This window comes from Panicum virgatum, chromosome 6K (assembly GCF_016808335.1).
Source record: "Panicum virgatum strain AP13 chromosome 6K, P.virgatum_v5, whole genome shotgun sequence".
In the NCBI taxonomy this organism is placed as follows: domain Eukaryota; kingdom Viridiplantae; phylum Streptophyta; class Magnoliopsida; order Poales; family Poaceae; genus Panicum; species Panicum virgatum.
This window is the reverse complement of record NC_053141.1, coordinates 46,607,100-46,631,910: the sequence shown is the minus strand read 5'-3', so window position 1 is coordinate 46,631,910 and position 24,811 is coordinate 46,607,100. Positions and strand designations below refer to the sequence as shown.

The 24,811-nt window shown below is 47.7% G+C and overlaps 3 protein-coding genes across 3 annotated transcripts in view; all 3 read left to right on the top strand.

The window, feature by feature from the left end:
• Positions 1-2,613: 2,613 nt before the first annotated feature.
• Positions 2,614-3,908, top strand: LOC120713068 (putative disease resistance protein RGA3). Its single transcript, XM_039999047.1, has 2 exons — positions 2,614-3,736; positions 3,780-3,908. Exon 1 carries the CDS (start codon positions 2,861-2,863, stop codon positions 3,662-3,664), a length of 804 nt encoding a protein of 267 aa, XP_039854981.1. The 5' UTR covers positions 2,614-2,860; the 3' UTR covers positions 3,665-3,736; positions 3,780-3,908.
• Positions 3,909-11,067: 7,159 nt separating this feature from the next.
• On the top strand, positions 11,068-18,887 carry LOC120713582 (putative disease resistance protein RGA3). Its single transcript, XM_039999511.1, has 2 exons — positions 11,068-11,186; positions 17,957-18,887. Exons 1-2 carry the CDS (start codon positions 11,068-11,070, stop codon positions 18,741-18,743), a joined length of 906 nt encoding a protein of 301 aa, XP_039855445.1. The 3' UTR covers positions 18,744-18,887.
• A 1,048-nt stretch (positions 18,888-19,935) lies between these two features.
• LOC120713067 (disease resistance protein RPV1-like) overlaps positions 19,936-24,811 on the top strand; it is a 47,482-nt gene continuing 42,606 nt past the window's right edge. Inside the window, exons 1-2 of the mRNA XM_039999046.1 lie at positions 19,936-21,299; positions 21,742-22,031. Of these exons, the coding sequence (XP_039854980.1) occupies positions 20,020-21,299; positions 21,742-21,754 (1,293 nt within the window). The 5' untranslated portion in view covers positions 19,936-20,019 and the 3' untranslated portion in view covers positions 21,755-22,031. The remainder of the gene's footprint in view (positions 21,300-21,741; positions 22,032-24,811) is intronic.

Genomic DNA, 24,811 nt, shown 5'->3' with positions numbered 1-24,811 from the left:
GGGTGGGAAAGGTCTCAGACTTGGCGCGCAAAGGAAAAGTCCAAGAGTAATGAGAGAAATCATCAACCACCACCAAATAATATTTATAGCCAGAAATGCTGGGTACGGGAGATGTCCACAGGTCACAGTGAACAAGATCAAAGGCATGCATCGCATGCGAAGAGGAAGAAGAAAAAGAAAGTCTAACATGACGACCTAGCTGGCACGCATGACAGAGGTGCTCTGCAGGAGCTATAGTACAAGGAACATTGGTACTACGACTAAACTGAGCCAAAATATCGCAGCCAGGGTGACCAAGACGGCTGTGCCAGGTGGTGGAAGACGGCGTCGCGGCAAAAGCGGCAGACGAAGAAGAGGTCGAAGGTAGTGCAGCGGAAGACGGAAGGCGAAGGGTGTAAAGGGGCCCCGTGCTGTCACATCGGAGGAGCGGACGTTGGGAAGCCGAATCCTTCACAGTTAGACCAGAAGAGTCAACTTCGGTGGAACAAGAATTGTCAGCTGTAAACTAGCGAATGGAAAGAAGTATACGAACCATCTGAGGAGCAACAAGAACATTGGGAAGACGAAAAGAACCAGGAGCAGAACCCACGGCGGTGACAGGAAGGCAAGAGCCATCACCAACCATCATGGAAGAAGGACAAGAAGGGTGTGGGGGTCGGACGGAAGAAAGTATACCAGCATCTGGGGTGGTGTGGAAGGAGGCACCCGAGTCAGCGATCCACTCGGTGCTGACTGGCGGCGTCAGCCCCATGGTGCTGAAGGACTGTGCCAGTGCGGCCTGGTCCCACCCCCCAGGCCAGGCCGGCTGCTGGCTGGGCTGAGCGGGCGGGGTTCAGGACGGCGCGAACGGGACGGCGCGAACAGGGGAGCAGCACCGGTGAACATGGCCGCCGACTGGGGCTGAGGACGAGCCCCCCCTGACTCTGAAACGGCCACATCGAGATGCGCCCTGACCATGGGTTGCTGAAGGATGGCTAGGGCGTACCTCCAGGGGCAGGAGCAGGAGTGGGAGCCGTAGTCGGAGTCGGAGTCGAGGTGCCCTGACGGCCCCCACCAGCGCCACCAGGAACAGTGTCGCCAGCACCACCACCGTCCCCCCCGCTGATGACGCCCGCGGCCCCCCCACCCTCGGTCTGGCCGGTGGGAGGAGCAAAGGAGGGAGGTGGCAGGCGAGGCGGAGGAAGCCAGTGGAGCAGCCACGAGCGCGGTGGAGGTGGACGAGTACGAGCCGGTCGCGGGACCCCTGGTGATATCCTCGAGGACGAGGTCGTCCGTTGACCTGCAGGAAGGAGGGGAAGGGCCTCTGGCGGGTGATCCATGTCCGCAGGTGGTCGTAGGTGCTGTTGAGACCCCGCAGGACGTTGAGCACCAAGACCCTGTCGGGTGCCGAGCACCCGAGGTCGTGAAGAGCATCGGCCATGCCCTTCATCCTCCTGCAGAACTCCCCAACAGAGAGGGCCCCCCCTGCTCGAAGGTGCGGAAGGAGGCGTCGAGCTGGAGAGCGCGAAACTCGGCGTTGCCAAGGAACTGCCCCTCGAGCGCCAGCCAGGCCTGTCGAGCGGTGCCGCTGTGAGTCCTGACGATGTCCTGCAGATCTAGGGAGATGGTCCCAAAGATCCAGGACATGACGAGGCTGTCGAGGCGCAGCCACACCACGTCCCGTGCCTCGACCAGCGTGTTGAGGAGGACGTGGTCGTCGAGGGCGTAGCGGCGGAGGGCGAGGAGGACCTGGTCCCGCCAGCGCCCGTAGGAGGAGGACGTGGGGTCGAGGACGACGGAAACCAAGGCCTTGATGTTCTGGACGCCGGCGGCCTGAAGGTGGAGTTGGGCGACCATGAGATCGGTCGGGTCGAGCCGGGGTCCAGAACCAGAAGGCGGAGCCTGGTGGGAAGAAGAGGCGCCGTGCTCGGTGAAGGGGACGACGGGCTGCGGGCCGAAGGAGACACGGAAGTAGTGCTCCGCCTCGGCAACCCGACGAGTGAGAGCATTGGCCGCGGAGCGCTCGCGCTCCCAAGCGAGGGCAGCCGCACGGACCCGCTCCTGAGCCGCCGAAGCCTCGGACTTGGCGGCAAGGAGGGCCGCGGCGAGAGCAGCGTCGGCCTGCTGCCCACAGAGGGCGGCGGCGGCGTACGGCGCATCCGCGGGGGGCACCCCGAGCCCAGGCCACGCGGGAGCGGGCGCGGCCGGCGCGGGAAGAGCTTCATGAAGGCCGGTGTTGGTGGTAAGGGGCTGCTTGCCCGCAGCGACAGCGGCGCGGTGGGTGGCGGCAGCAGCGGCGGCGCCCCCCGCGCCAGCCGCAGCGGCGGTGGCGGCGGCGTCGTCGGGCAGCTACAGGGGGCCCTGCATGGGCGGCAGCTGCAGGGGCGGCTGTAGGGGGCCCGCGGTCCCTGCGGCGGCGGCGCCCGCGGCCCCCGCGGCGGCGGCGCCCGCAGCAGCGGCCGGCGCTGGCTCGAGGATGGCCAGGGCGGCGGCCGGAGCGCGCCAGACCGGTGGAGCGCCGGAGCCCGCAGTGCCAGGGGCTGGCCCGGCAGATCCAGCAGCAGAGGAGAGGGGAGGGAAGGAGGAGAGGGCCGGCGGCCGGCCGGCCATGGAGGCGGCGGCGGTGGCGGCGGCGGCTGGAGAGGGAGGAAGAGAGAAGCTAGTCTGATACCATGCTAGAGGATAATTTCAGTGTATTCCTCCAAATTCTAGAAGAGTGGGTAATATAGTAGTTATACATAAATCTCTAGATGAGCCTCACACATGAGCCATATGGGCTGTACACATATACACCAACAGAGATGGCGACAAGGAGGTTGTGGTGAAGCTGTTGCTGGACCAACAAGATCAGCAGGATGTGCAAGTGTTGCCCGTCATTGGGATGGGGGGTGTGGGCAACACCACGCTAGCCAAGATGGTGTACAACAACCACATAATTCAGAAGCATTTCGAGTTGAAGATGTGGCACTGTGTATCGGAAAATTTTGAAGCTATTCCTCTTGTGAGATCTATAATTGAGTTAGCTACAAATAGCAGATGTGATCTGCCTGACACCATTGAGCTGCTGCAACGGCGACTGCAGGAAGCTATTGGCCGTAAAAGGTTCCTACTCATTCTTGATGATGTATGGAATGAAGACCAACACAAGTGGGAGGATGACCTGAAGCCACTACTCTGCTCTTCCATTGGTGGATCAGGAAGCATGATAGTTGTCACAAGTCGAAGTAGACAAGTGGCATCGATAATGGGCACCTTTCCACCCCATGAGTTAGTGTGCCTGAGTGAAGATGATTCATGGGAACTATTCTCGAAAAAAGCATTTAGTAATGGAGTACAAGAGCAAGCAGAGTTAGCAATGATTGGCAGACGAATCGTTAACAAGTGCAAGGGACTGCCTCTTGCACTGAAGACAATGGGTGGCTTGATGAGTTCGAAGAAACAAGTCCAGGAATGGGAGGCCATTGCAGATAGCAATTTTAGTGATACCACTCAAGGCAAAGATGAAGTATTGCCCATGCTCAAACTGAGCTACAAACAATTATCATCTGAAATGAAGCAATGCTTTGCCTTCTGCGCAGTTTTCCCCAAGGACTATGAGATGGAGAAGGACATGTTGATCCAACTGTGGATGGCAAACGGCTATATTCATGAAGAGGGAAAATATGGATTTGGCAGAGAAAGGTGAACTTGTTTTCAATGAGTTGGCTCAGAGGTCCTTTCTTCAAGATGTAAATGTGAAACAGATTTTTGGCCATGGATAACAGTGCGGGAAGCCTACGGCAATGGGTACGCCCTTTTTTATATTATACTGCAATTGGATGTAAAATGCATGATCTAATGCATGACCTAGCAAAAGATGTCACAGATGAATGTGCATTTGCAACAGAGTTTATTGGTAAAAAAATGTCGATGAAAGATGGAATACGTCACATGCAGGTTTCAAGTAATGATATGGAAAAAATCAATGGATTTTTGAAACCCGTATCATCTCTCCACACTTTACTCACTCACTCAAAGTGCGAGGATCTTAAGGGGATTAAATTGATGCCATTAAGAGTTTTGCAATGTAAATGGACTTCTCTCATCCATAAGCAGCTCATAAATACAATACATTTACAATATCTTGATATTTCCTGTTCCAACATTATTAGATTGCCAGACTCAATATGTTTATTTTACAACTTGCAATCATTGAGGCTCAACTATTGCCGCGACCTACAATATTTACCTGAAGGTATGGTAACTAGTTTGAGGAAGCTCATTCATATTTGTCTTTTTGGATGTGATAAATTGGAACGCATGCCTCCAAAAATTGGCTTACTACACAATCTTCATACACTGATGAAATTTAGTGTGGGCACCGTGATGGCTTTGGAATCGAGGAGCTCAAATACCTACGACATCTTGGCAATAGGTTGGAGCTGTACAACTTGAGGAATGTAAAGAGTGGGTCAAAGGCCAATCTCATGAGAAACAGAATTTAAGTGAACTATTGTTGTGCTGGGGCCGCAACCAATTTTACAATCCTACAAATGTTGATGCCAGCAATGAGGAACAGGTTCTGGAATCTCTTGCAACACATCCACAAGCTGAGCTCAAATATTTGGAGGTACATGGGTATGGTAGTGTTAGAGGAGTCAAGGGCTTATTGGGCCTTAGCCCATTAGAGTTTATTAGTCGCTTGTTTAGGGGTCAAGTAAACATCTCTATATAAGGAGAGGAGATATATCAATCTAATCAAGCAACCTCTCTAATCAAGTAAACCTCTCCTTATATAGAAAGGTTTACTTGACTCCTAAGCAAGCGACTAATAAACCCTAATGGGTTAAGACCCAATAAGCCCTTGACTCCTCTAACAGGTGGCCTGGCAATTCCAAAATGGACGAAAGACTCTCAGCTATTCCTGCGCTTGAGAAAACTCATTATTTCCCATTGCCCTAGATGTGTTGATCTCCCAACAGTATGGTCGTTGCCTTGTCTTGAGGATTTGTCTTTATCCAAGATGTATAGCCTGACCACGCTATCTAGGAACGTTGAAGCTGCAGGATAGAATACCCCTGTGCAATTATTCCCGATGCTAAAGAGGATGGAGCTAACGTTTCTGCCTGAATTGGAGAGATGGTCAGAAAACAGTGCGGGTGAGATTAATAGATTGGTGACGTTTCCCCGGCTTGAAAAGCTATCTATCCGGGACTGTGATAAGCTTGTAAGTTTTCCAGAGATACCCGTTCTCACATGTCTAAACCTATCTCGTAGCAAAGAGAATAACTGTGCTACTGGTGCTCACGTTCTGATGCGCATGCCTTTGGGCTATTTATCGTCCATCGTCCGCTTAAACATAGAATTTTTGCTGGTAGACGTGGTGATGCCACCATACGGCCAGCCACAGCAGGGTCAGAGATCAGTGTACACCCTGCGATGTTTGCATCTCAAGGGCGACGTCAGCTTCGCATCAGTATTTAACAAATCCAAGTTGCAACTTGGACTTGACAACTGCTTGGTGTTGGTGGAAGAATTGCGTATCAATGCATGCTCCAATATTGTCCGCTGGCCAGCGGAGGAGCTCCGATGTTTGCCTCGGCTTCGATGCCTGCGTATTTGGTTTTGCTCCAAACTCGAGGGGACGGGCTGCTCCTGCTCATCATCGAAGGAAGAGGAAATTCTTTGGCTGCCCCAGCTGGAAATACTACACATATCCTCTTGCGACAGCTTGCTCCAAATCCCCAAGTTGGCCGCATCGCTCGAGGAAATCTATATTTAATATTTAGCCCAGTTTCAATGGAGGTGTCATCGATACAGTTACCTAGATTGGAATCTTAAAAACTGTGCCAGTGGAGGGTCATGGTGATGACACTCATCTCATATTTCATGACACTTTTCTCTTCTCTCTCCTCATACTATTGGTACATATTATCAAATTTAATATCCATAGCACTCTTATGACCCTCCCACTGATACTGGACTTACAACAACACAAATTTGGTGGCGCTGCCTTCAAACCTCGGGGATCTAGCCAAGCTGAGGGAACTCTACGTGTGGAAGTGCGAAGCGTTGAAAGCGCTGCCTGATGGGATGGATGGCCTCACCTCCCTCGAGCGGTTGACGATTGGTGAGTGTCCAGGGATAGAGAAGCTTCCGCCGGCTCTGCTCCAGCGGCTCCCAGGCCTGAAATACCTATGGATAGGTGGCTGCCCTGACCTGCAGAGGCATTGCAGAGAAGGCGGGGAGTATTTTGACTTGGTCGCTTCTATCCCCGATAAATACATTGAAGCACCAGAACCCACACCTCAAGTGAAGAAGGCAGTGAAGTGGTTCTTTCCCTCGTGCCCTGGTGGTTCTAATCAAGGCAACTGATGAGGTGCGTATGCTTGCGCTTCACATCTCCCCTGTGAACTTCTAGTCCGATATACCTGGTACTTACCCAAACTGTGCTCCTCATCTGAAATGTACCATAAGCTACTCTATTATCTGAAGGAGATTGGAGTGTCAACTACAATTGTATTGATCTCCTCTTGAGTTTATATACATGTACACAAGCACAACGTGCGCCTAACCAACTACCCTAACTAGCCGCCGTGATCCACAGAAAGAGGACCATGGAGCGGGTTTCCAGGGACGACGTGGTCACGTCGCCAACACCCCCCGGCAGTCGTAGCATCGGTCGGTGAGATGCCAAGACTGGAGCGAAACTCCTGGAACACTGAAGAGGGTAGTCCCTTGGTCATAATATCTGCAAACTGCTGGCCTGTAGGAACATGTAGAACTCTCACGTCGCCGACGGCCACCTTCTCACGAACAAAATGTATGTCGAGCTCGATATGCTTTGTCCGTCGATGGTGGACTGGATTCGACGCCATGTAAACTGAGGAGATGTTGTCGCAATACACAAGTGTCGCCTTGTCAACCGGAACTGATAGCTCGCCCAGGAGTTGGCGAAGCCAGCAGCACTCAGACACGGCGTTAGCAATCGCCCGATACTCCGCCTCGGCGCTAGAACGTGAAACCGTAGGCTGGCGCTTGGAGGACCACGACACCAGAGCATCACCAAGGTAGACGCAGTAGCCTGATGTAGATCGGCGCGTATCCGGGCACCCAGCCCAATCGGCGTCAGAGTAAGCGATGATGTCCAGTGACCGTGACGCCGGAAGATGCAGCCCGTGATCAGTAGTACCTTGGAGGTAGCGGAGAACGCGCTTGATGAGAGCGAGATGACCTTCACGCGGATCGTGCATGTGCAGGCAGATTTGCTGAACGGCGTGTGCAATATCTGGACGCGTGAGGGTCATCCATTGAAGTGCTCCGGCAATCCTCCTGTACTCTGAAGGATCAGACACTGGTTCTCCACTGGCTGCAGGCAGCTTCGGTTTGACGTCGATGGGCGTAGAGATCGGGCGGCAGTTGGACATGCCGGCACGATCAAGCAGCTCTTCGGCATACTGAGTCTGAGACAAGTGAAACCCACCGGCTGACCGAGTGACCTCAACACCCAGAAAGAAGTGGAGGTCGCCCATGTCTTTTACTGCAAATTCCGCTTGAAGCTTGTTGATGACTTGCCGAAGAAGAGCCGTAGTGGAGGCCCTGATGATCATATCGTCAACGTACAGGAGAAGAATGGCCATGGCCGTGCCTCGACGAAGAACGAAGAGGGACGTGTCGGAGCGTGTCGGTGTGAAGCCGATCGTGGCGATGAACCCAGCGAAGCGCTCATACCAGGCGCACGGTGCCTGCTTCAGCCCGTAGAGGCTCTTGGACAAGAGACACACGTCGTGTGGTCGCCGTGGATCGACAAAGCCAATCGGCTGCTGACAGTACACCCGCTCGGAGAGGTTCCCGTGCAGAAAGGCGTTGGAGACGTCGAGTTGTCGAGCTTGCTAGCCACGAGACACAACGAGTGTCAAGACCATGCGGATTGTGGCCGGTTTAACCACCGGTGAGAAGGTCTCTCCGAAATCCACTCCGGGACGTTTAGAGAACCCACGGACGACCCATCTGGCCTTGTAGCGATCAAGAGAGCCATCGGGCTTGTATTTGACGCGGAACACCCACTTGCCGGTGACTACGTTGGCACCCGGTGGACGTGGTACGAGTTCCCACGTACTGTTGGCGAGGAGAGCACCATATTCGGCTTCCATGGCCGCCTTCCAGTTGGGGTCACGCAGAGCCGCACGTGCAGACGCCGGGATCGGGGAGATGGTGGTCGTCATGGTAGTGCACGCGTAGCGCGGGTTGGGCTTGACGATGCCAGTGCGCCCGCGTGTCACCATGGGATGCCGTGGTCGAGCCGCATCAGTGGACGTTGACGCCGTGGGTGCGCCGCGATCTGGAGCCGGAGGCTGCGTCGGTGTACAGTCGAACGCCGGGGCAGTGCGCCATGCTGGAGATGACGGCGACTCGGGTGCACGAGTCGGTGCAGTGGTTGCCATGGGTGATGCCGATGGTGATGCCGTCGAGGTCCGCACATGCGACGCAGTCGGTGTAGACGAAGGACTCAGCGTCGACGGTACAGGTGCTGGTGCCGGGGACGAGGCCGACTGAGCGAGCGTAGGTGTGGTAGACGCGGAGGGCAAGATCTGCATCGGCGAGCGCGATGGGGACACGGCCGGAGCGCGCACTCGCGGTGGCCGTGGCGACGGACAGTCGATGTCACGATGAACCTGCAGAGGGTTAGCGGCCACGACGGAAGCAGGATCAAGCGAACCGGTGGGTGTCACACGTGTCGCTGTCGGAGTGGCAGAACGGTATGGGAAGGAGAGCTCGTCAAACACCATGTGACGCGAGGTGAGCACCCGACGTGTCGCAGGATCATAATAGCGGTAGCCGCGGTGATTCGGCGAGTAGCCAAAGAAGACACATTGTGTGGTACGGGGAGAGAGTTTGTTGGGTGTGGTAGCAGTGAGGTTGGGGTAGCAGGCACAGCCAAATACACGGAGCAACGTGTAATCCGGTGGTGCGCCGAGAAGAAGGTCATGTGGGGTGAACGAGCCTGTGCTGGTGCATGGTCGTCGGTTGAGGAGATATGTCATGGTGGCGAGCGCCTCTGCCCAGAACACAGTAGGGACACTAGAGTGAAAGAGCAGCGTGCGCACACCATCATTGAGAGTGCGAAGGATGCGCTCAGCTTTCCCATTCTGCTGGGATGTGTAGGGACATGAGAAGCGCAAAGAGACGCCGTGCGAGGCAAAGAAAGAACGCATAGCGTGGTTGTCGAACTCCCGGCCATTATCAGTTTGAAAAGCAACTACTGGTCGCTGAAACTGCGTGCAAACATATGAGTGGAACGAGATCAGGATCGGTGCAACATCAGATTTGCGTCGCAATGGAAACGTCCACACATAATGTGAGTAATCATCCAAGATAACAAGGTAGAACTGAAAACCAGAAACACTTGCTATTGGGGATGTCCATACATCAGCATGCAGTAGTTGAAAGGGAAAATAAGAAACTGAAGTAGAGGGAGAAAAGGGCAACCGAGTGTGCTTTCCAAGTTGACAGGCAATGCAGGTATGATCAGTGGCTTTATTACAACTGAATTCAAATGATGCAAGAGAGGAGGGGGAAATGTGACGGCCTGGGTGCCCTAACCGTTGATGCCACAGATCAAGGGAAGTGGATGCAGTGAGCAGCTGTGGTGACGAGCGAAGAGGGTAAAGGTCACCATTGCTTTCACAACGCAAAATCACCTCCCTGGTGTGAAGATCCTTAATGGAAAAACCATAAGAGTCAAATTCAACGGTGACAACATTGTCACGGGTTAGAGCACGAACTGAAACAAGGTTCTTAATCAAATGAGGAGAGACTAGAACATTGTTGAGATGCAAAGCAGAATGAGGTGTAGGTATAGAAGAGACACCTGTAGAGGTAACAGGAAGGGAAGCTCCATTGCCAACGAGAATGGAAGAGGGAGCAGAGGAGTGGGAAAAGGAGTGGAGAGGGGCAGGTGTGGAGGAGATGTGAGAGGACGCACCAGTGTCGAAGTACCATTCAGAGGTGCTTGCAGCAGGGCTGGAGGCGATGTTGTTCAGTGCCGCGAGCAGAGCGCTGTGATCCCAGGGCCGCGTCATCGACGGGGGCATGGTGGATGCGCCCGTCGATGAAGGCAGTTGGGCCGCAAACGCCTGTTGTTGCGGCTGACCTGGCCGAGGACCAAGAACACCGGCGGCCGGAATGCGGAACGGCATGGGCCAAGCCTGCACCATGCTGGTCCACGGGTTAAACCCGGCCTGCCATTGTGCCGCAGACGGAGCTGGAGGACGAGCGAAAGGTGCGCCGGCGCCGCCGGAACCGCCCGTGGTACTGGAAGCGGCGGGGTTGGAGGAGGAGCCGGCGTTGGAGGTGGACTTCCCACGCTTCTTCTTCTTCTTGTTGGTGGTGGCACCAGGCGCGCTCAGAGAGGAGGTGGACGACGAGGGGAGCCCGACGTAGAATGCCTGAGCGCCAGGCCCGAGTTGCTTCTCCTGTTGCTGGAGGCTCTTCTCCTCAAGGAGAAGCTGGGAGCACACCTTGCGGAAGGAGGGAAGGGGATCTTGCCCGTTGATGGAGGAGATCATGTGACGAAACTTGGGGTTGAGGCCGCGCAGCATGTTCACCACTTGATTGTCCTCACGAACGGGATGACCAACGTCGGCGAGTTTTCCGGCGAGCACTTTCAGTTGAGAGCAGTACTCAGTCATGGAAAGATCGCCTTGCATGAGGGAGCGGAACTCCGACTCGAGGTGGACGGCGCGCGTGAGGCGGTTGTCGTGGAAGAGTTCCTCGATGGCCGTCCAGACGGTGAGCGCGGTGTCGTCCTTCTCCATGACGATGTCCAGGAGATCGGTGGAGACGGTCATGTAGAGCCAATTCACGATGCATTCATCAATCTTGGCCCAGTCAGGATCGGAGAAGTGAGGGGTGGTGGTGGCGCTGACATGGTCACGGAGACCGAACTTGCCGAAGGCCGTGTCGAAGAGGCGCCGCCATTGGGAGTAGGAGGTGTTTTCCAGATCAAGGACGATGTGAACATGAGATCTGATGTTCACGGACTGGATCTGGGGGAGGGAGACGGTGGAGGTGGAGGGAGGAGGCGGTCCCATCTGAGCCCGACGAAGGATGTCGCTCAGGGCATCAGGGGATTGCGCAGTGGAGGAGCTAGAGGAACCGGAGGCAAGGGCAGAGGTGGAGCTGACGTCCATGGCAGCGGAAGGAGGCGAGGAAGGCGAGGAGAAGGGGTTAACGAACTCGTCAGATTCCCCGTCTGATACCATGAAGGAGATTGGAGTGTCAACTACAATTGTATTGATCTCCTCTTGAGTTTATATACATGTACACAAGCACAACGTGCGCCTAACCAACTACCCTAACTAGCCGCCGTGATCCACAGAAAGAGGATCATGGAGCGGGTTTCCAGGGACGACGTGGTCACGTCGCCAACATTATCCATCTGAAATCTTTTAATCTGCAATTAATCATTTGCTTGCCCTTGTGCAGCAGCGTAGGATGATCGTGCCCATGACAAGTCCCAAGTGTCAAAAAGGAAGACGTATCGACTGAAAGGAACATTCTCTCAAGAGACCAGCTTAGGCGAGAACATGATGCTTGGTCTGAAGAAATGAAGCAATGCTTTGCCTTCTGCGCAGTTTTCCCCAAGGACTATGAGATGGAGAAGGACATGTTGATCCAGCTATGGATGGCAAACGGTTTTATTCATGAAGAGGGTGCCATGGATTTGGAACAGAAAGGTGAATTCATTTTCAAAGAGTTGACTTGGAGATCCTTTCTTCAAGATGTGAATGTGAAACAGTTTTCCGAGGCAGTTGCATGTAAAATGCATGATCTATTATCTTAATACAATAGTGTTAAAAGAAGCCACCACGTTCGCCGAGAGAGTCTAGAAATTCCCACGTTAATCTAAAAAAGAGAAAGATTTGCACCGTTGGATTTTATGAAGATCTAACGGTATGTATTATTCTAAAGAATCTATATCACATAAAAAACTATATTAGATTAAATTTTATGTTTCCTATTTCCTATTAGACTTGGGCTCTATTGTTTTATTACACTCGGACTCTATTATTTCCAATCTAAAAAAAAGACTCCATTATTTCCATGACGTAGAATTCGTAAGGTGTACTCCATCCTAGCTATCTAGCTATAGGAATATGTTGATGTGTAGTTTAGTTTACAAAATAGGATAAGAGTTTTACGAAGCTGAGGGCACCGATGGTGTGCTGCTGTGATCAGCGGCCACTAGAAAAGCAATTGACATCTATTTATTATATTAACTAGCATAGTGCCTGTGCATTAGTGCGGGTAATTTAAATTTTACCTAGATCTACATGAGACCATCAATTTTTTTACTCTCTCGCTACGTCTACAAACCGTGTGGCGATAGTGTGAGATGTTGATTAATTGCCCAGCTTCCAGTTTTGATTCAGATTGATTTTGTTCGGGTTCCGCTTAGGATTCCGATTGCAAATCTGCCCCCATGCGTGCTACGGACAAAGTTGGTATAGGTATCAGATACATATAGTTGTCCATATTTTAATGTATAAGGATTTATGTGATTGAGTCATGGACGGAGAAGTTGTCCGACTTGCATATGGGATGGACTAAGATCCACATGTCAATGACACAAGACAGACCAAACAAAAAATTAAGGTGGAAACCTTGCTCGGTTTAGAAATAGGTACATATAAGAGAGTATTAAAGGAAGCCACAATGTTTATCGAGAGAGTTTAGAAATTATCGCGTTAATTAAAAAAGATAAAAAATATACTCCCTCCGTATAGGAAAAGAATATCGTTTTGGATAAGGTTTGGGTTAACCATTGGGAATATAAATCATGAATAACTTTTCAGTTATTGAGTTTGAAAAAGTGAAAGCCATGTAAATAGATTTTTCTTAAAAATCACTTATATATATATCACTTTTCAACAAATATTTTTATAAAAACAAGCAGTCAAAGTTATGCTTTGGAGACTGTGTTGTTATCCTAAAAATCTTCTATTTCCTATATGGAGAGAGTACAACATTGGATTTTATAAAGATCTAACGGGCTAAACTAACTTGAAGAGAAATTCCCAGGTTAATCTAAAAAAGTGAAGGATTTATTAAATTTTATGAAGATCTAACGGTCTAGACTAACTCGAAGAGAAATTTCCACGTTAACCTAATAAATAGAAGGATTTAAACAGTTAGATTTTAAAAAGATCTAGCGGTTCATATTAATTTAAAGAATCCATACTGAATATTAGTAAATATCTAAATTAGAATTAGTAAATAGCTAAATTAGAAATTAAAATAGGATAGACCAAGCTTATAACGTCAAAGACTTTTCAAAAAAAAATATGCTGGAAATCAATCTTTCATCCACGTGCTATTCAAGTCAAAATCTAATGCATTAGGCCATTAACATTAGGAAATAGTACTATTGGTTTTTCTCAGCGCCATAGGAATAAGTCGCCTTAGCCCTAGATAGATATGGGGTAGATAGACCCAAAGACAATTCCGACCTGCCACCAGGTAATGGTCTAGAATGAAACGCACGTGTGGAGCCCTTTGGATTGAAGGGCCCCGCACCGGGGGAGGTCACACATCCCTCAGAAGTAGGGTGATCCCTTCGTGGAGAACGGTTAGCCTGGCGGCACATTTAATACATCATCTCGGTGCAGCATAACAGGGCTCGAGGATGACGCGCTTTCCCCATAAAACTGCATGATTATAGGGGAGGCGTGCCCACAAACGGCGCTGTGACCACGCTGGGAGGGGGGCTCCCTGGGGTCACGTCACATCAACTGGTGATGGATAGTGTGGTGCCCCCAGCATCCGCCGCTTCCCATCGTGTTAGACAAATATGGAGAAGAGCAACCGCGACCCCGGGCAAAAACTTAGGGCAAAACAAGGATCCCAATTTACCCCAGAATATCACGGGATCCCTCGGGGTACAATCTCGAACAAGAACAGGTCTGCCTTTTAGAATTGGGCCATGCCCAGACGGTAGGCACCACTTGCCGCCCCGCGCCTATCCTAGGGCATCGTGTTCACACCTAAGCCTCCCCCCACCCCAACTATAAGTAGAATAGAAGAGTAATGTGTAAGTGGGGGATGCTTGGATCCTGATTTAGGACTCCCTCAGTTGATGATACCAGACTGAATATAACAACTAGCATCGCACAGAACATAGGGTGTTACGCTTCCAAGCGGCCTCAACCTATCTAAACTCATTTGTCCACCGTTCGTCTCACGGATGGGATCTATACTGTGTGTTACACCCCATGAATCTCTACTCGCGGTACTCACCCACCGTTAGTTTTTCTTAATAAGTAAACAATAGTAATCGGTGTATATTAATTTTAGAAAACAATTTAATTTGCAATTTTGTGGATAAAGGGCATAAGCAAAAGGAAAAAAATTATCAATCATGCGGCAGGGTATGCATATATATATATATCGTTGCCCGAAAAGACAGACTGTCTTGGCCAACAAGTAGCATCAATCAATCATGCAAAAGGTTTTGAAGTGAAGAACAATTGTACTTGAGAGTGCTCAACTTGGGGGAGTGTGACAATAACCAGCACATGGACATTAGGAGCCTATGAATGAAAATTTGGTGATGCGGCCATGTTGTACGAGAGTATCAACATGATGCATCCTAGCAAGTCATTACCACTGCAGCATGCTCATCATCACTAGCAACTGGAATTATTAAAAAATTAAATTTTAATGATACCAGGATAGTATACATTGAGCCACTCACCAAGAACTTCTTCTTAATAAAAAACAAAGAGAAAATTTTAACCTTAACCAAACTTTCATACAAAACTATTCATGACCAGTCAAAAATAAAAATATATTCCTATTGAATATGAGAAAATAACATGTTGTAGGGAAAGAGTGGTGATATGATCCAAAGAAACCAACTCGGGACCAATATTTGACATGGATATACCTAATTATGGGCAGTCCAACCCAATGAACCTGACCCGACACATCCAAAATGCCCAATCCAACCAATATGTTGACCAGTTTGGATAGAAATTTTCGACCCACAAGAAACAATATGTTGGATAGAGCTAGACTTTTCTTACCTAAAATCCCAAAAAAAACGGCCGAACCCAAAAATTGTACATGAAAAATTGGGTTTAACCCGACCTGACCACATATCGGGCCGGGCTTGAATAAAAGAATCCGACCTGGTGGCCGGGTCGGGTCGAGTTCGCGCTGAAGAGAATACCGAGCTTTTCTTTGACTCAGCCCCCGATCAGGTATGTATAGTAAGTCGCGGACCACATTGACTAAAGTGTAGTGGGCAGAGCTTCTTGGGTGTAATTTTAGCAAATGGAACGAGCTCAAGGGTCTATATCTTGCTTGCATAACAACAAATTTATTGGTGCAGCAGCCATAAAACAAGGGGAGCATGTTTAGATCTGTTGTAGCAATTGGAGAGGCTGGATACGAAAAATAATAAAGATAATGCATCCACTACTCATTAAGTTTTTTTGACTAATATTCAAAAACTAAATTCTAATGATCTCATAGTAGTGTATATTAAGCCACTCATCTAAATCTTCTTCTTAAAAAAATAAGAGTAATCTTTAATCGTAACTAAAACTTTCAGACAAAAATATTCATTACCGGTCAAACAACAAATATATTTCTATTGAAAGCTTAATTTTTGTATTACTTTCAATAAATATCAAAATTATGTTTCTACGTGAGGTATTCTAAAAAATTATATACCACAAAGTATTATGGTGGAAAAAAAAACATAGATGCTACCTTCGTCTAGGATATTGGGACAAAACAATTACAATGACATCACAAACAATAATATTGGCGTAAATTTCTTTTAGAGTAGAATGCAAATGTTATTACATCCATTCAAAATTATTTAGCACTTTAATTTTGTCGTAAGTGGAACATTTTTATTCACTGACCAGGACAATAAAATATATTAATTTTCATAATACCAAATAAATACACTATAAATATATATTTTATGATAGATTTAATGAAACTAATTTGACCTTATAGATGTTGGTACTATTTTCTATAAATTTAATTTGAATTAGATTAGTTTCAAGTAGAACAAAGATAATACGTACCTAATAAAGTGACTAATAATTTAGATAGAAACAGTAACATAAAAATATCAAATATCTAGCTACCCGCGTTATTTGCGCGGGCCTCCTTGCTAGTTTAATGCATGACCTAGCAAAAGATGTTACAGATGACTGTGCCTCTGTAGAAGAGTTGACTCAGAATAAAGCGTGAGTGAAAGATGTGACTCAGAATAAATCTTGTGAATTGGATGAAATCAGCACATTACTGAAAGGCACATCATCTCTCCACACTTTACTAATTCAATCGAAACAAAGGGATAGTAAGGACTTCAAACTGACATCGTTAAGAGCGTTCTGCTGCGTCAATTCTTCTTTTATCCACAGCCCACTCATAAACAGAACACATCTATGGTACCTTGACCTTTCTGAGTCAGACATTGCTAGATTGCCAAATTCACTATGTGTATTGTATAACTTACAGTCTTTGAGGCTCAATGAATGTATAATTGTAGCAATTTAGTGTTAATCATGGCCTAATTATACTCATTAGATTCGTCTCATAATTTACAAGCAAACTATGCAATTAATTTTTTATTTTGTCTAGATTTAATACTCCATGCATGTAAGATTCCCGTTCGATGCGATAGATTTGGAATTTTACAACTAAACAAGAGCTTGGTCTCTTCTATTCTGTTGACACCGTTTTTTGACACGTGTCATGGAAGGTGATTTTTGCGAAGGGAAGGTGGCGGATTTGGAAGAAACCAAAAGACGCACAGGGTTGGAATCGACCGATGGAGTCCGTCCGATGGGCCAGGAGAATATTCTACGAAGATGCTAATTTGTCCGCTCTGGTGCTCGGCCGATGGAGAGTTGTCGATGAAGTCAAGGAAGGAGAAGAGGATCCGGACTCTACGAGAATTTTGATGATTCGGTTGTATTGTAGTATTTAAAGTAGTTTATCTTTAGTTAGTCTTTTCTTTAAAATCAAGTAATGTTTGCCGTAATCGGCTAGGACTTGATAGCGCTAGGCTATAAATATCAGTTGTAAGGGACCGGAAAAACTTGATACACATCCAATACAACAAAACTTTACAATTCCTTTGCACTTTTTCGGCGACTTCGCCTTTTCTTTTCTTTTTCGACGAGTTCTTTCAAGTTGATCAAGAACGCCTCACATTCGAGCGACTTGATTTGCTGGTGAGTTTTCGTTTTACCGAGTATATTTGAATTTTAGTTACCGGGCGCATCGCTGTGGCTTCGTTCAAATCTATTCAAAAGTTATCGAGTTTATCTAGGCTTTGACTTCCGGGCGTATCGCTGTCGTTTCGTCTAGATTTATTCACCAATTATCGATATCGGCTAGATTTGTAGATTTTTCTACGCTTTTTGGCCATTATCATATTTAAAAATATATCGGATCGGCTTTAGGTTTTGCAGTAACACTTTTGTTATTTCAAGAGCCGGTTTAGATCTGTTTTTAACTCGCATCATCTGAGTTACACATTCGTAGCTTAGATCTTGTCATACACACGCGATCGGCTGTTCAGAGCCGGTTTTGTCGTTTAGTGCATCGGCTGATCCTGCCGATGCGCTTGTTTATTACACACCTGCATTTAATATCTTTTTGTCGTCTATGATATCGGCAAAGCTTGCCGATACGCTCATCTGAGAGATATTCGGAATCCCAGCCGATACGCTCTCGAATTTGACTCTATTTTCTCCCTTGTCAATTTCAGTTCAAATTGACTGACACGCTTGGTTCACTTTCCGTGCTTGGCGAATACTTGCCCTCGGATTCCAGTGTGTTGATTTTTGCGTCAATATATTTCAAGAAAGCACATTCCAGCAGCAGAATCCAAAAGAGAGAAGTCCTTAAAGAGGTTCCTTCGCCACTACTGACCTGCATCCCCTCTCTTCCACTTCTCACATTCCAGCAGCAGAATCCAAAAGAAAGATCAGAAGGTTGTCCAGGTGCTGCCTATCATTGGAATGGGAGGTTTGGGCAAGACCACACTAGCCAAGATGGTGTACAACGACCATAGAGTCCAAAATCACTTTGAATTGAAGATGTGGCACTGTGTGTCTAAAAATTTTGAAGCCACAACTATTGTCAGATCTGTCATCGAGTTAGCTACAAAAGGAACATGTGACCTGCCTGACAACATGGAGCTGTTGCAAGGCAAACTGCAGGAAGTGATTGGTAGGAAAAGGTTCTTACTGGTTCTTGACGATGTGTGGAATGAAGAGCAGCGCCTGTGGGAGGATGACCTGAAGCCTCTATTGTGTTCTTCTAAAGGTGGATCTCGAAGCATGATACTTGTCACTAGTTGCATCCAGCAAGTGGCCTCCATAATGGGCACCCTTCCACACCTTGAGCTAGCATGCCTTAGTGAAGATGATTCATGTACATTGTTCACAAAGAAAGCATTTAATAGTAAAGGGGCACAAGAGCAGACAGATGAGTTGGTCATTTTGGGAAAACACATCGTTAATAGGTGCAAAGGACTACCTCTTGCTCTGAAGACAATGGGTGGGTTGATGAGTACGATGCATCAAGTTCAGGAATGGGAGACCATTGCAGAAAGCAATATAGGTGATACAAACAATGGAGTATTGTCCATACTAAAATTGAGCTACAGATACTTGTCATCTGAAATGAAGCAATGCTTTGCATTCTGTGCTGTTTTCCCTAAGGACTATGGATGGAGAAGGATAAGTTGATCCAACTATGGATGGCAAATGGTTTCATTCATGAAAAGGGAAATATGGATTTGACAAAGAAAGGTGAACTTCTTTTCAACGAGTTGGTTCAGAGATCCTTTCTTCAAGATGTAGATGTGAAAGCGATTGTTTATGGATATAAATGTTATACGGTAATTAGATGTAAAATGCATGATCTAATGCATGACCTAGCAAAAGATGTCACAGATGAATGTGCATTTGCAGCAGAGTTTATCGATAAAAAATACCAATAAATGATGGAGTACGTCACATCCTGGTTTCAAGTGATGAATGGAAAAAAAAACCAATGGATTATTCAAATCCACATCATCTCTCCGCACTTTACTCACTCACTCACTCAGAGAACAAGGATATTATGGAAATTAATTTGATGTCATTAAGAGCTTTGCAATTGGGAGGTGGATGCCCTTCTGTCAACTATAACCAGCTCACAAGTACAATACATTTACGATATCTTGATATTTCTGAGTCCAAAATTACTAAATTGCCAGACTCAGTATGTTTATTGTATAACTTGCAATCGTTGAGGCTCAACAATTGCCGTGGGCTACAGTATTTACCTGAAGGTATGACAACTAGTTTGAAGAAGCTCATCCATATTCATCTTTTGGGATGTTGGAAATTGGAACAAATGCCTCCAAAACTTGGCCTGCTGCATAATCTTCATACACTAACAACATTTATTGTGGGCACTGGAGATGGCTTTGGAATCGAGGAGCTCAAAGACCTGCGGCATCTTGGCAATAGGTTGGAGCTGTACAACTTGAGGAATGTAAAGAGTGGGTCAAAAGCTAATCTCCATGAGAAACATAATTTAGAGCATCTCCAAGAGACTCTTTATATCTTCTCTAATTTATAGAAATAGATATTTTGATGAAAAATTAGCCTCCAACAGGCTCTTCAAATGAATATCCAAAGATAGATATCCTCTATTCCGGATTTCATGTTAGCCAAAGATGGAGAGTAATGATAGCTCTCTAGACTACAAATAAGATATAGAAGAGCTGTTGGAAATGACAAAGATATGGAAAACGATTTTCACTCAAATGACTCTCCAAATGATAATTTAGAGAGTAGATTTTGGAAAAGCTCTTGGAGATGCTCTTTAAGTGAACTGTTGTTGTGTTGGGGCCGCAGCATATATGACGATGCTACATGTTAATGCCGAGTGCTAGAATCTCTCGCACCACATCCACAAGGCGAGCTAAAAGAATTGGATGTACACGGGTATGGCGGTCTGGCAATTCCACATTGGATGAAAGACCCTCGGATATTCCTGCGCTTGAGAAAGCTTGAAATTTCTCACTGCCCAAGATGTGTTGATCTCCCAATGGTGTGGTCGTTGCCCTGTCTCGAGGATTTGTCTTTATCCAACATGGATAGCCTGACCACACTATGTAGGAAGATTGACGTGGAAGCTGCAGGACACAATACCCCTCCGCAACTATTCCCAGTGCTAAAGAGGATGTGGTTAATACATTTGCCAAAGTTGGAGAGATGGGCAGAAAACAGCGCAGGAGAGATTAATAGCTCGATGACATTTCCCCGGCTTGAAAGTCTATATATTATTAACTGTGATAAGCTTGCAAGTTTTCCAAACGCACCAGTTCTGAAATATCTCTACCTATCTAATGGCAAAGAGAAAAACTCTGCTACAGGTGCTCTCGTTCCGATGCCCATACCTTTGGACTGTTTGTCGTCTCTTATCCGCTTAAACATATCATTTTTGCCGGTAGACGTGGTGATGCCTCGAGACGGACAGCAAAGTCAGAGTCAAAGACCTCTGGACACCCTGCGATATTTGCAGCTTAAGGGTGACGACGGCTTCGTATCAGTATTTAACAAATCCAAATTGCAACTTGGACTTCGGGACTGCTGGGTCTTCGTGGAAGAATTGGAAATCAGTTCATGCTCCAATATTGTCCGCTGGTCAGTGGAGGAGCTCCGATGTTTGCCTCGTCTTCGACGTCTGCATATTTGGAGTTGCTCCAAACTGGAGGGGAAGGGCTCATCATCTGAGGAAGAGGAAATCCTTCCGCTGCCCCAGCTGGATTTTTTACGTATATACTCTTGTGACAGCTTGCTCCGGATCCCCAAGTTGCCTGCATCCCTCGAGAAAATTGACATTTCCTTCAGCAGAAGTTTGTTGGCGCTGCCTTCAAACCTCGGAGATCTAGCTAAGCTGAGGAACCTCCGTGTGTTGAGTTGCGGTGCGCTGAAAGAGCTGCCTGATGGGATGGATGGCCTCACTTCCCTTGAGCGGTTGGAGATTGGTGATTGTCCAGGGATCGAGAGATTTCCGCAGGGTCTCCTCCAGCGGCTCCCAGCCCTCGAATTCCTATGGATATGGGACTGCCCTGACCTGCAGAGGCGTTGCAGAGAAGGTGGGGAGTACTTTCACTTGGTCGCTTCTATTCCGTATAAACTCATTCCAGCACCAGCACCAGAACCCGCACCTGGAAGAAAGAAGCCAGTGAAGTGGTTCCTTCCCTCGTGCGGTGGTGGTTCTCAATCTCAACTCTCAAGGCAACTGAGGTGCGTTCGTATGCTCCCGCTTTCACCACCTCTGTCCCATCAGCTCATTCTGCTGCTATTATATTGTTCCACCTCGCATTATTGCTTGTTCCGGCATCATCACAACTCGAGGCTACGGCCTATATGTATGCATGTACCCGTGCATCATGCTACTCTTCCCTCATCTACCGTACCATGCATTCCACAATCTGAAATGTGCAACTAATTAATCACCAGAAAATTAATTAGTGGGAGTGCCATTGTCATCTCTGCTTTCCATCTCGTGACAACAAAAAATGTCTTTTTTCACTGGGTGGTGTGTTTGTGCAGCAGTTTGTGTGAGCTGCATGTTATCATAGAGAAACTTTTCATTGTGTTGAGATCGTTAGTGTGCAACTATCATGTGATCCGGTCGAGAATAATTAATATCAGGGCTAATTGTTTGCTTGGCGGCCTTTTGCAGCAGTTTGGGATGATGGTGCACATTAGAGTCACGGGCGTCAAAAGGAAGAAGCACATCGAGCAATCAAGCTAGTTTTGTTGCTCTGATCTCGGCTGGAACTGTTTCTCAGGATATCAGTTTGGCGAAGGCTGAACGGAACCGCTCAAGACTGCAGTAGTTACACCATCGTTTCCTTCACTTGAGATGGGCCTACTACTGGAGCCAACTCCTCTGAGGACGTGGTTTTCCAGAATGAGCTTGAGCTGCGATTCCTCGACCAGTCATACGAACGCCTTCAGCGTCAAGGCATAGTAAGTATACTGAGTGCTCGTACGTACGTGTAACTGCATTCCATGTTTGTTTTAACTTTTCAGTAGTCATCAAGTGGCATTCATATTTATCCTGACATATTTATCCACATATTTATCCTGGCAGAAGTCCTCAAACAAAGCCAGAGTCGTCACCTACAACTGAAGAAAAAACTTCGTCGGAGGTCCTTGAGCCATGTCCAAATAGAAGAACCAGACCTACACAATAAATAAAGATACTGACGACATGCCCTGTCTGCCCTTTCCAAATGCAGATGGAAGGTGGACCGAACAAGGTAGCATCTATCTTGTTGCGTGTTGCAAATGCAATCCCCACAGGAACTCTGTATGTGCAGTGTGTTGCTTTGCCGTCATGTGTGGCATGCTTGGTTGATGGAGCTGCGTGCACTGATGCAAGTCAGTCAACTTACGCCTCCTGCTTCTGCCAGCTTTCAGAGATGGTTTGGTCGTAGACAATGATATGAGAGGCCAGGCAGCACGACGTCACGACACAAAGACAACAGCTATGCCATGCGCGTGAGGTGCTTGAAGAAAATACCCAACGAGCAGTTCCCACTGCATCCAACGTCTTTGCTCGCCATCTCACAAGTACTAGCAACGAATCTTCGGGGGAATAAGCCAGCGTAGTGCGGCCAAACAATTGCACAAGTTGCAGTACTTTATAGAATAGCTTTAAAACCTACAGTCGCTTTAGACCAACTACTGTTGTCTAATAGTGAGGTGGCCATAAGTTCATTGGTCAATTAAATTAGCAATAATCTTTCTTTGCCCGAGGGACCAGTTTCATCACCTAATATTGAGCTTCACTACAACCCAATGAAAATTAAACCAGACCATCAACATCACTTCCACTTCCACTGACAAATTGCCTGAAACGAACCGGGTTGTCGAACGGACAACCTGACTCCCTGTATCGTCGTGATAGTCTCTGGATCAGTAGCTATCACATATAGAACTCATTTCAATTACATATCACAGTCATACTTCGCGATAAAACACAACAAAGGTTTAATTATTACATAATCCAGCGGATTGTGGTACGAAATCATCTGGTACAAGCCCATTGGGCTAAAAGGGAACAACCAGAAAACGGAAGCGGTAGCTAGACTTCTGGGGCATCCTTCATCTTGACGTCTTCTTTCATCCACATGCAAACTTGAGCGAAGCACGAGTCGTCCTTAGTCCTTCCTTCAAAGTCATCGTCGATCTTCGAGTCGGATCTTGCATCTACCAAACTATCCCCAAGGACGGGATAGATTCACTTCACCATCCGTATGCAAGCTTTAAGTGGATGCATTATGGTATAAGAAATAGTCAACGGATAAGGCTAGGGTTTCCTATGTGTAGCATCAACAAAGTATAGCATCTGCCAAGTCACCTGACGCGGGCCATTCCGGCATCCCGGACTCCCGGTCAACTCACACCTCCAAGACTCACCCAAGTCCCTGATAACCAAGTCGGTGCGAGAACTCCCTCTCCTCGCACCTCAGCTGCTATCCAAGCAGGAAAGTAGGCTAGAGGGAGGTAGAAAAGTATCAAGTCACACTAACTAATGGAAGTAACAGAAGAGTAGGAATGTACATGACCGAGTACGCGGCTATACTTATAGTTTTCACACTGCAGGGGTTGTACACATGTACCCACTCGCCCCGTCTCCAGCCAGCAGACAACTCCAACTGACTCCGAGGCACCGGTCTACTGAGAACAAGAACTAGCAGCCATGGCACCATCCTGCTTTCCCGGGTTTGGGCGCGTTCACTCGCAAGAGGTTGCCCCGGGACTGTGAAGCCATCTAGAATAGGATTCCCATGAATCCCGTGAATCGGGGAACATCAGGTCCACACCTGCTCCCCCTGCACTGATACTACATCCGCCTACAGGCTTGGCACCATGCTTACTAGCCTCGGACCGGATCCACCCGCATAGTGGATAAGTGGTGTGCATGCTCACAAAGTCCAACTAATCATAGTTACACCAACCGGTTCCTTATATGCCAGGGCGAGCATCTCCGTCCTCATGCGTATCCGCCACAGCAGTCCGCGACTGGCACCCATTACAGGTAAGGCCCACAAAACACCTCAAAAGTCCAACCGTGTCCAACGACACCTACTTGCACCCGCAACAGGTGCTCGCAGGGTGTGCCCAACACACACCCCCAGCAAAGTCAACTTGCTCGCCCCCTGCTAAAAGCCCTAATCACCAACTCCTGATATGGTGGATCTCCACTCACGCCAAGACTATCATATCTCGAGGAAATCCCACACATACACATGCAAGCATATCAACCATTCAAACATGGTTTATATTAGGAGTTCAAGGAATAAGGGCACACAATTGGCTATGCAGGTTCATCTCATAACAGTAATAAAGCGATAGCAGTTCTAGCAAGCAATGTCTAATAGGTAATCAAATCATAGATGGGCGTGAACCTGAGACTTCTCGTAGTCGTCCTAGGTCTTCAGAGTCTTCTCGTTGTCCAGGACGTACTCCTGAGTCCTCTGGGCGTCCGGGGCGTCGATCAGCTCCTCCTCGCTAAGGGCCTATTCGTAATTACGAATTACTAAGGGCCAAAGTGCAAAAGTGCACAAAAGTATCCAAATAACATCCAAATCACACCAAAACCTATTCTAACGGGTAGATCATGATTTTAGTAAAATTATGAAACTGGTTTCATAATTTTCGGAGCTCCGGTTAATTTATTATCAATTTTTGAAGCCTAAATCTATTTCTAAAATTAAACAAAGGTTTTCGGAAAAAGAAAA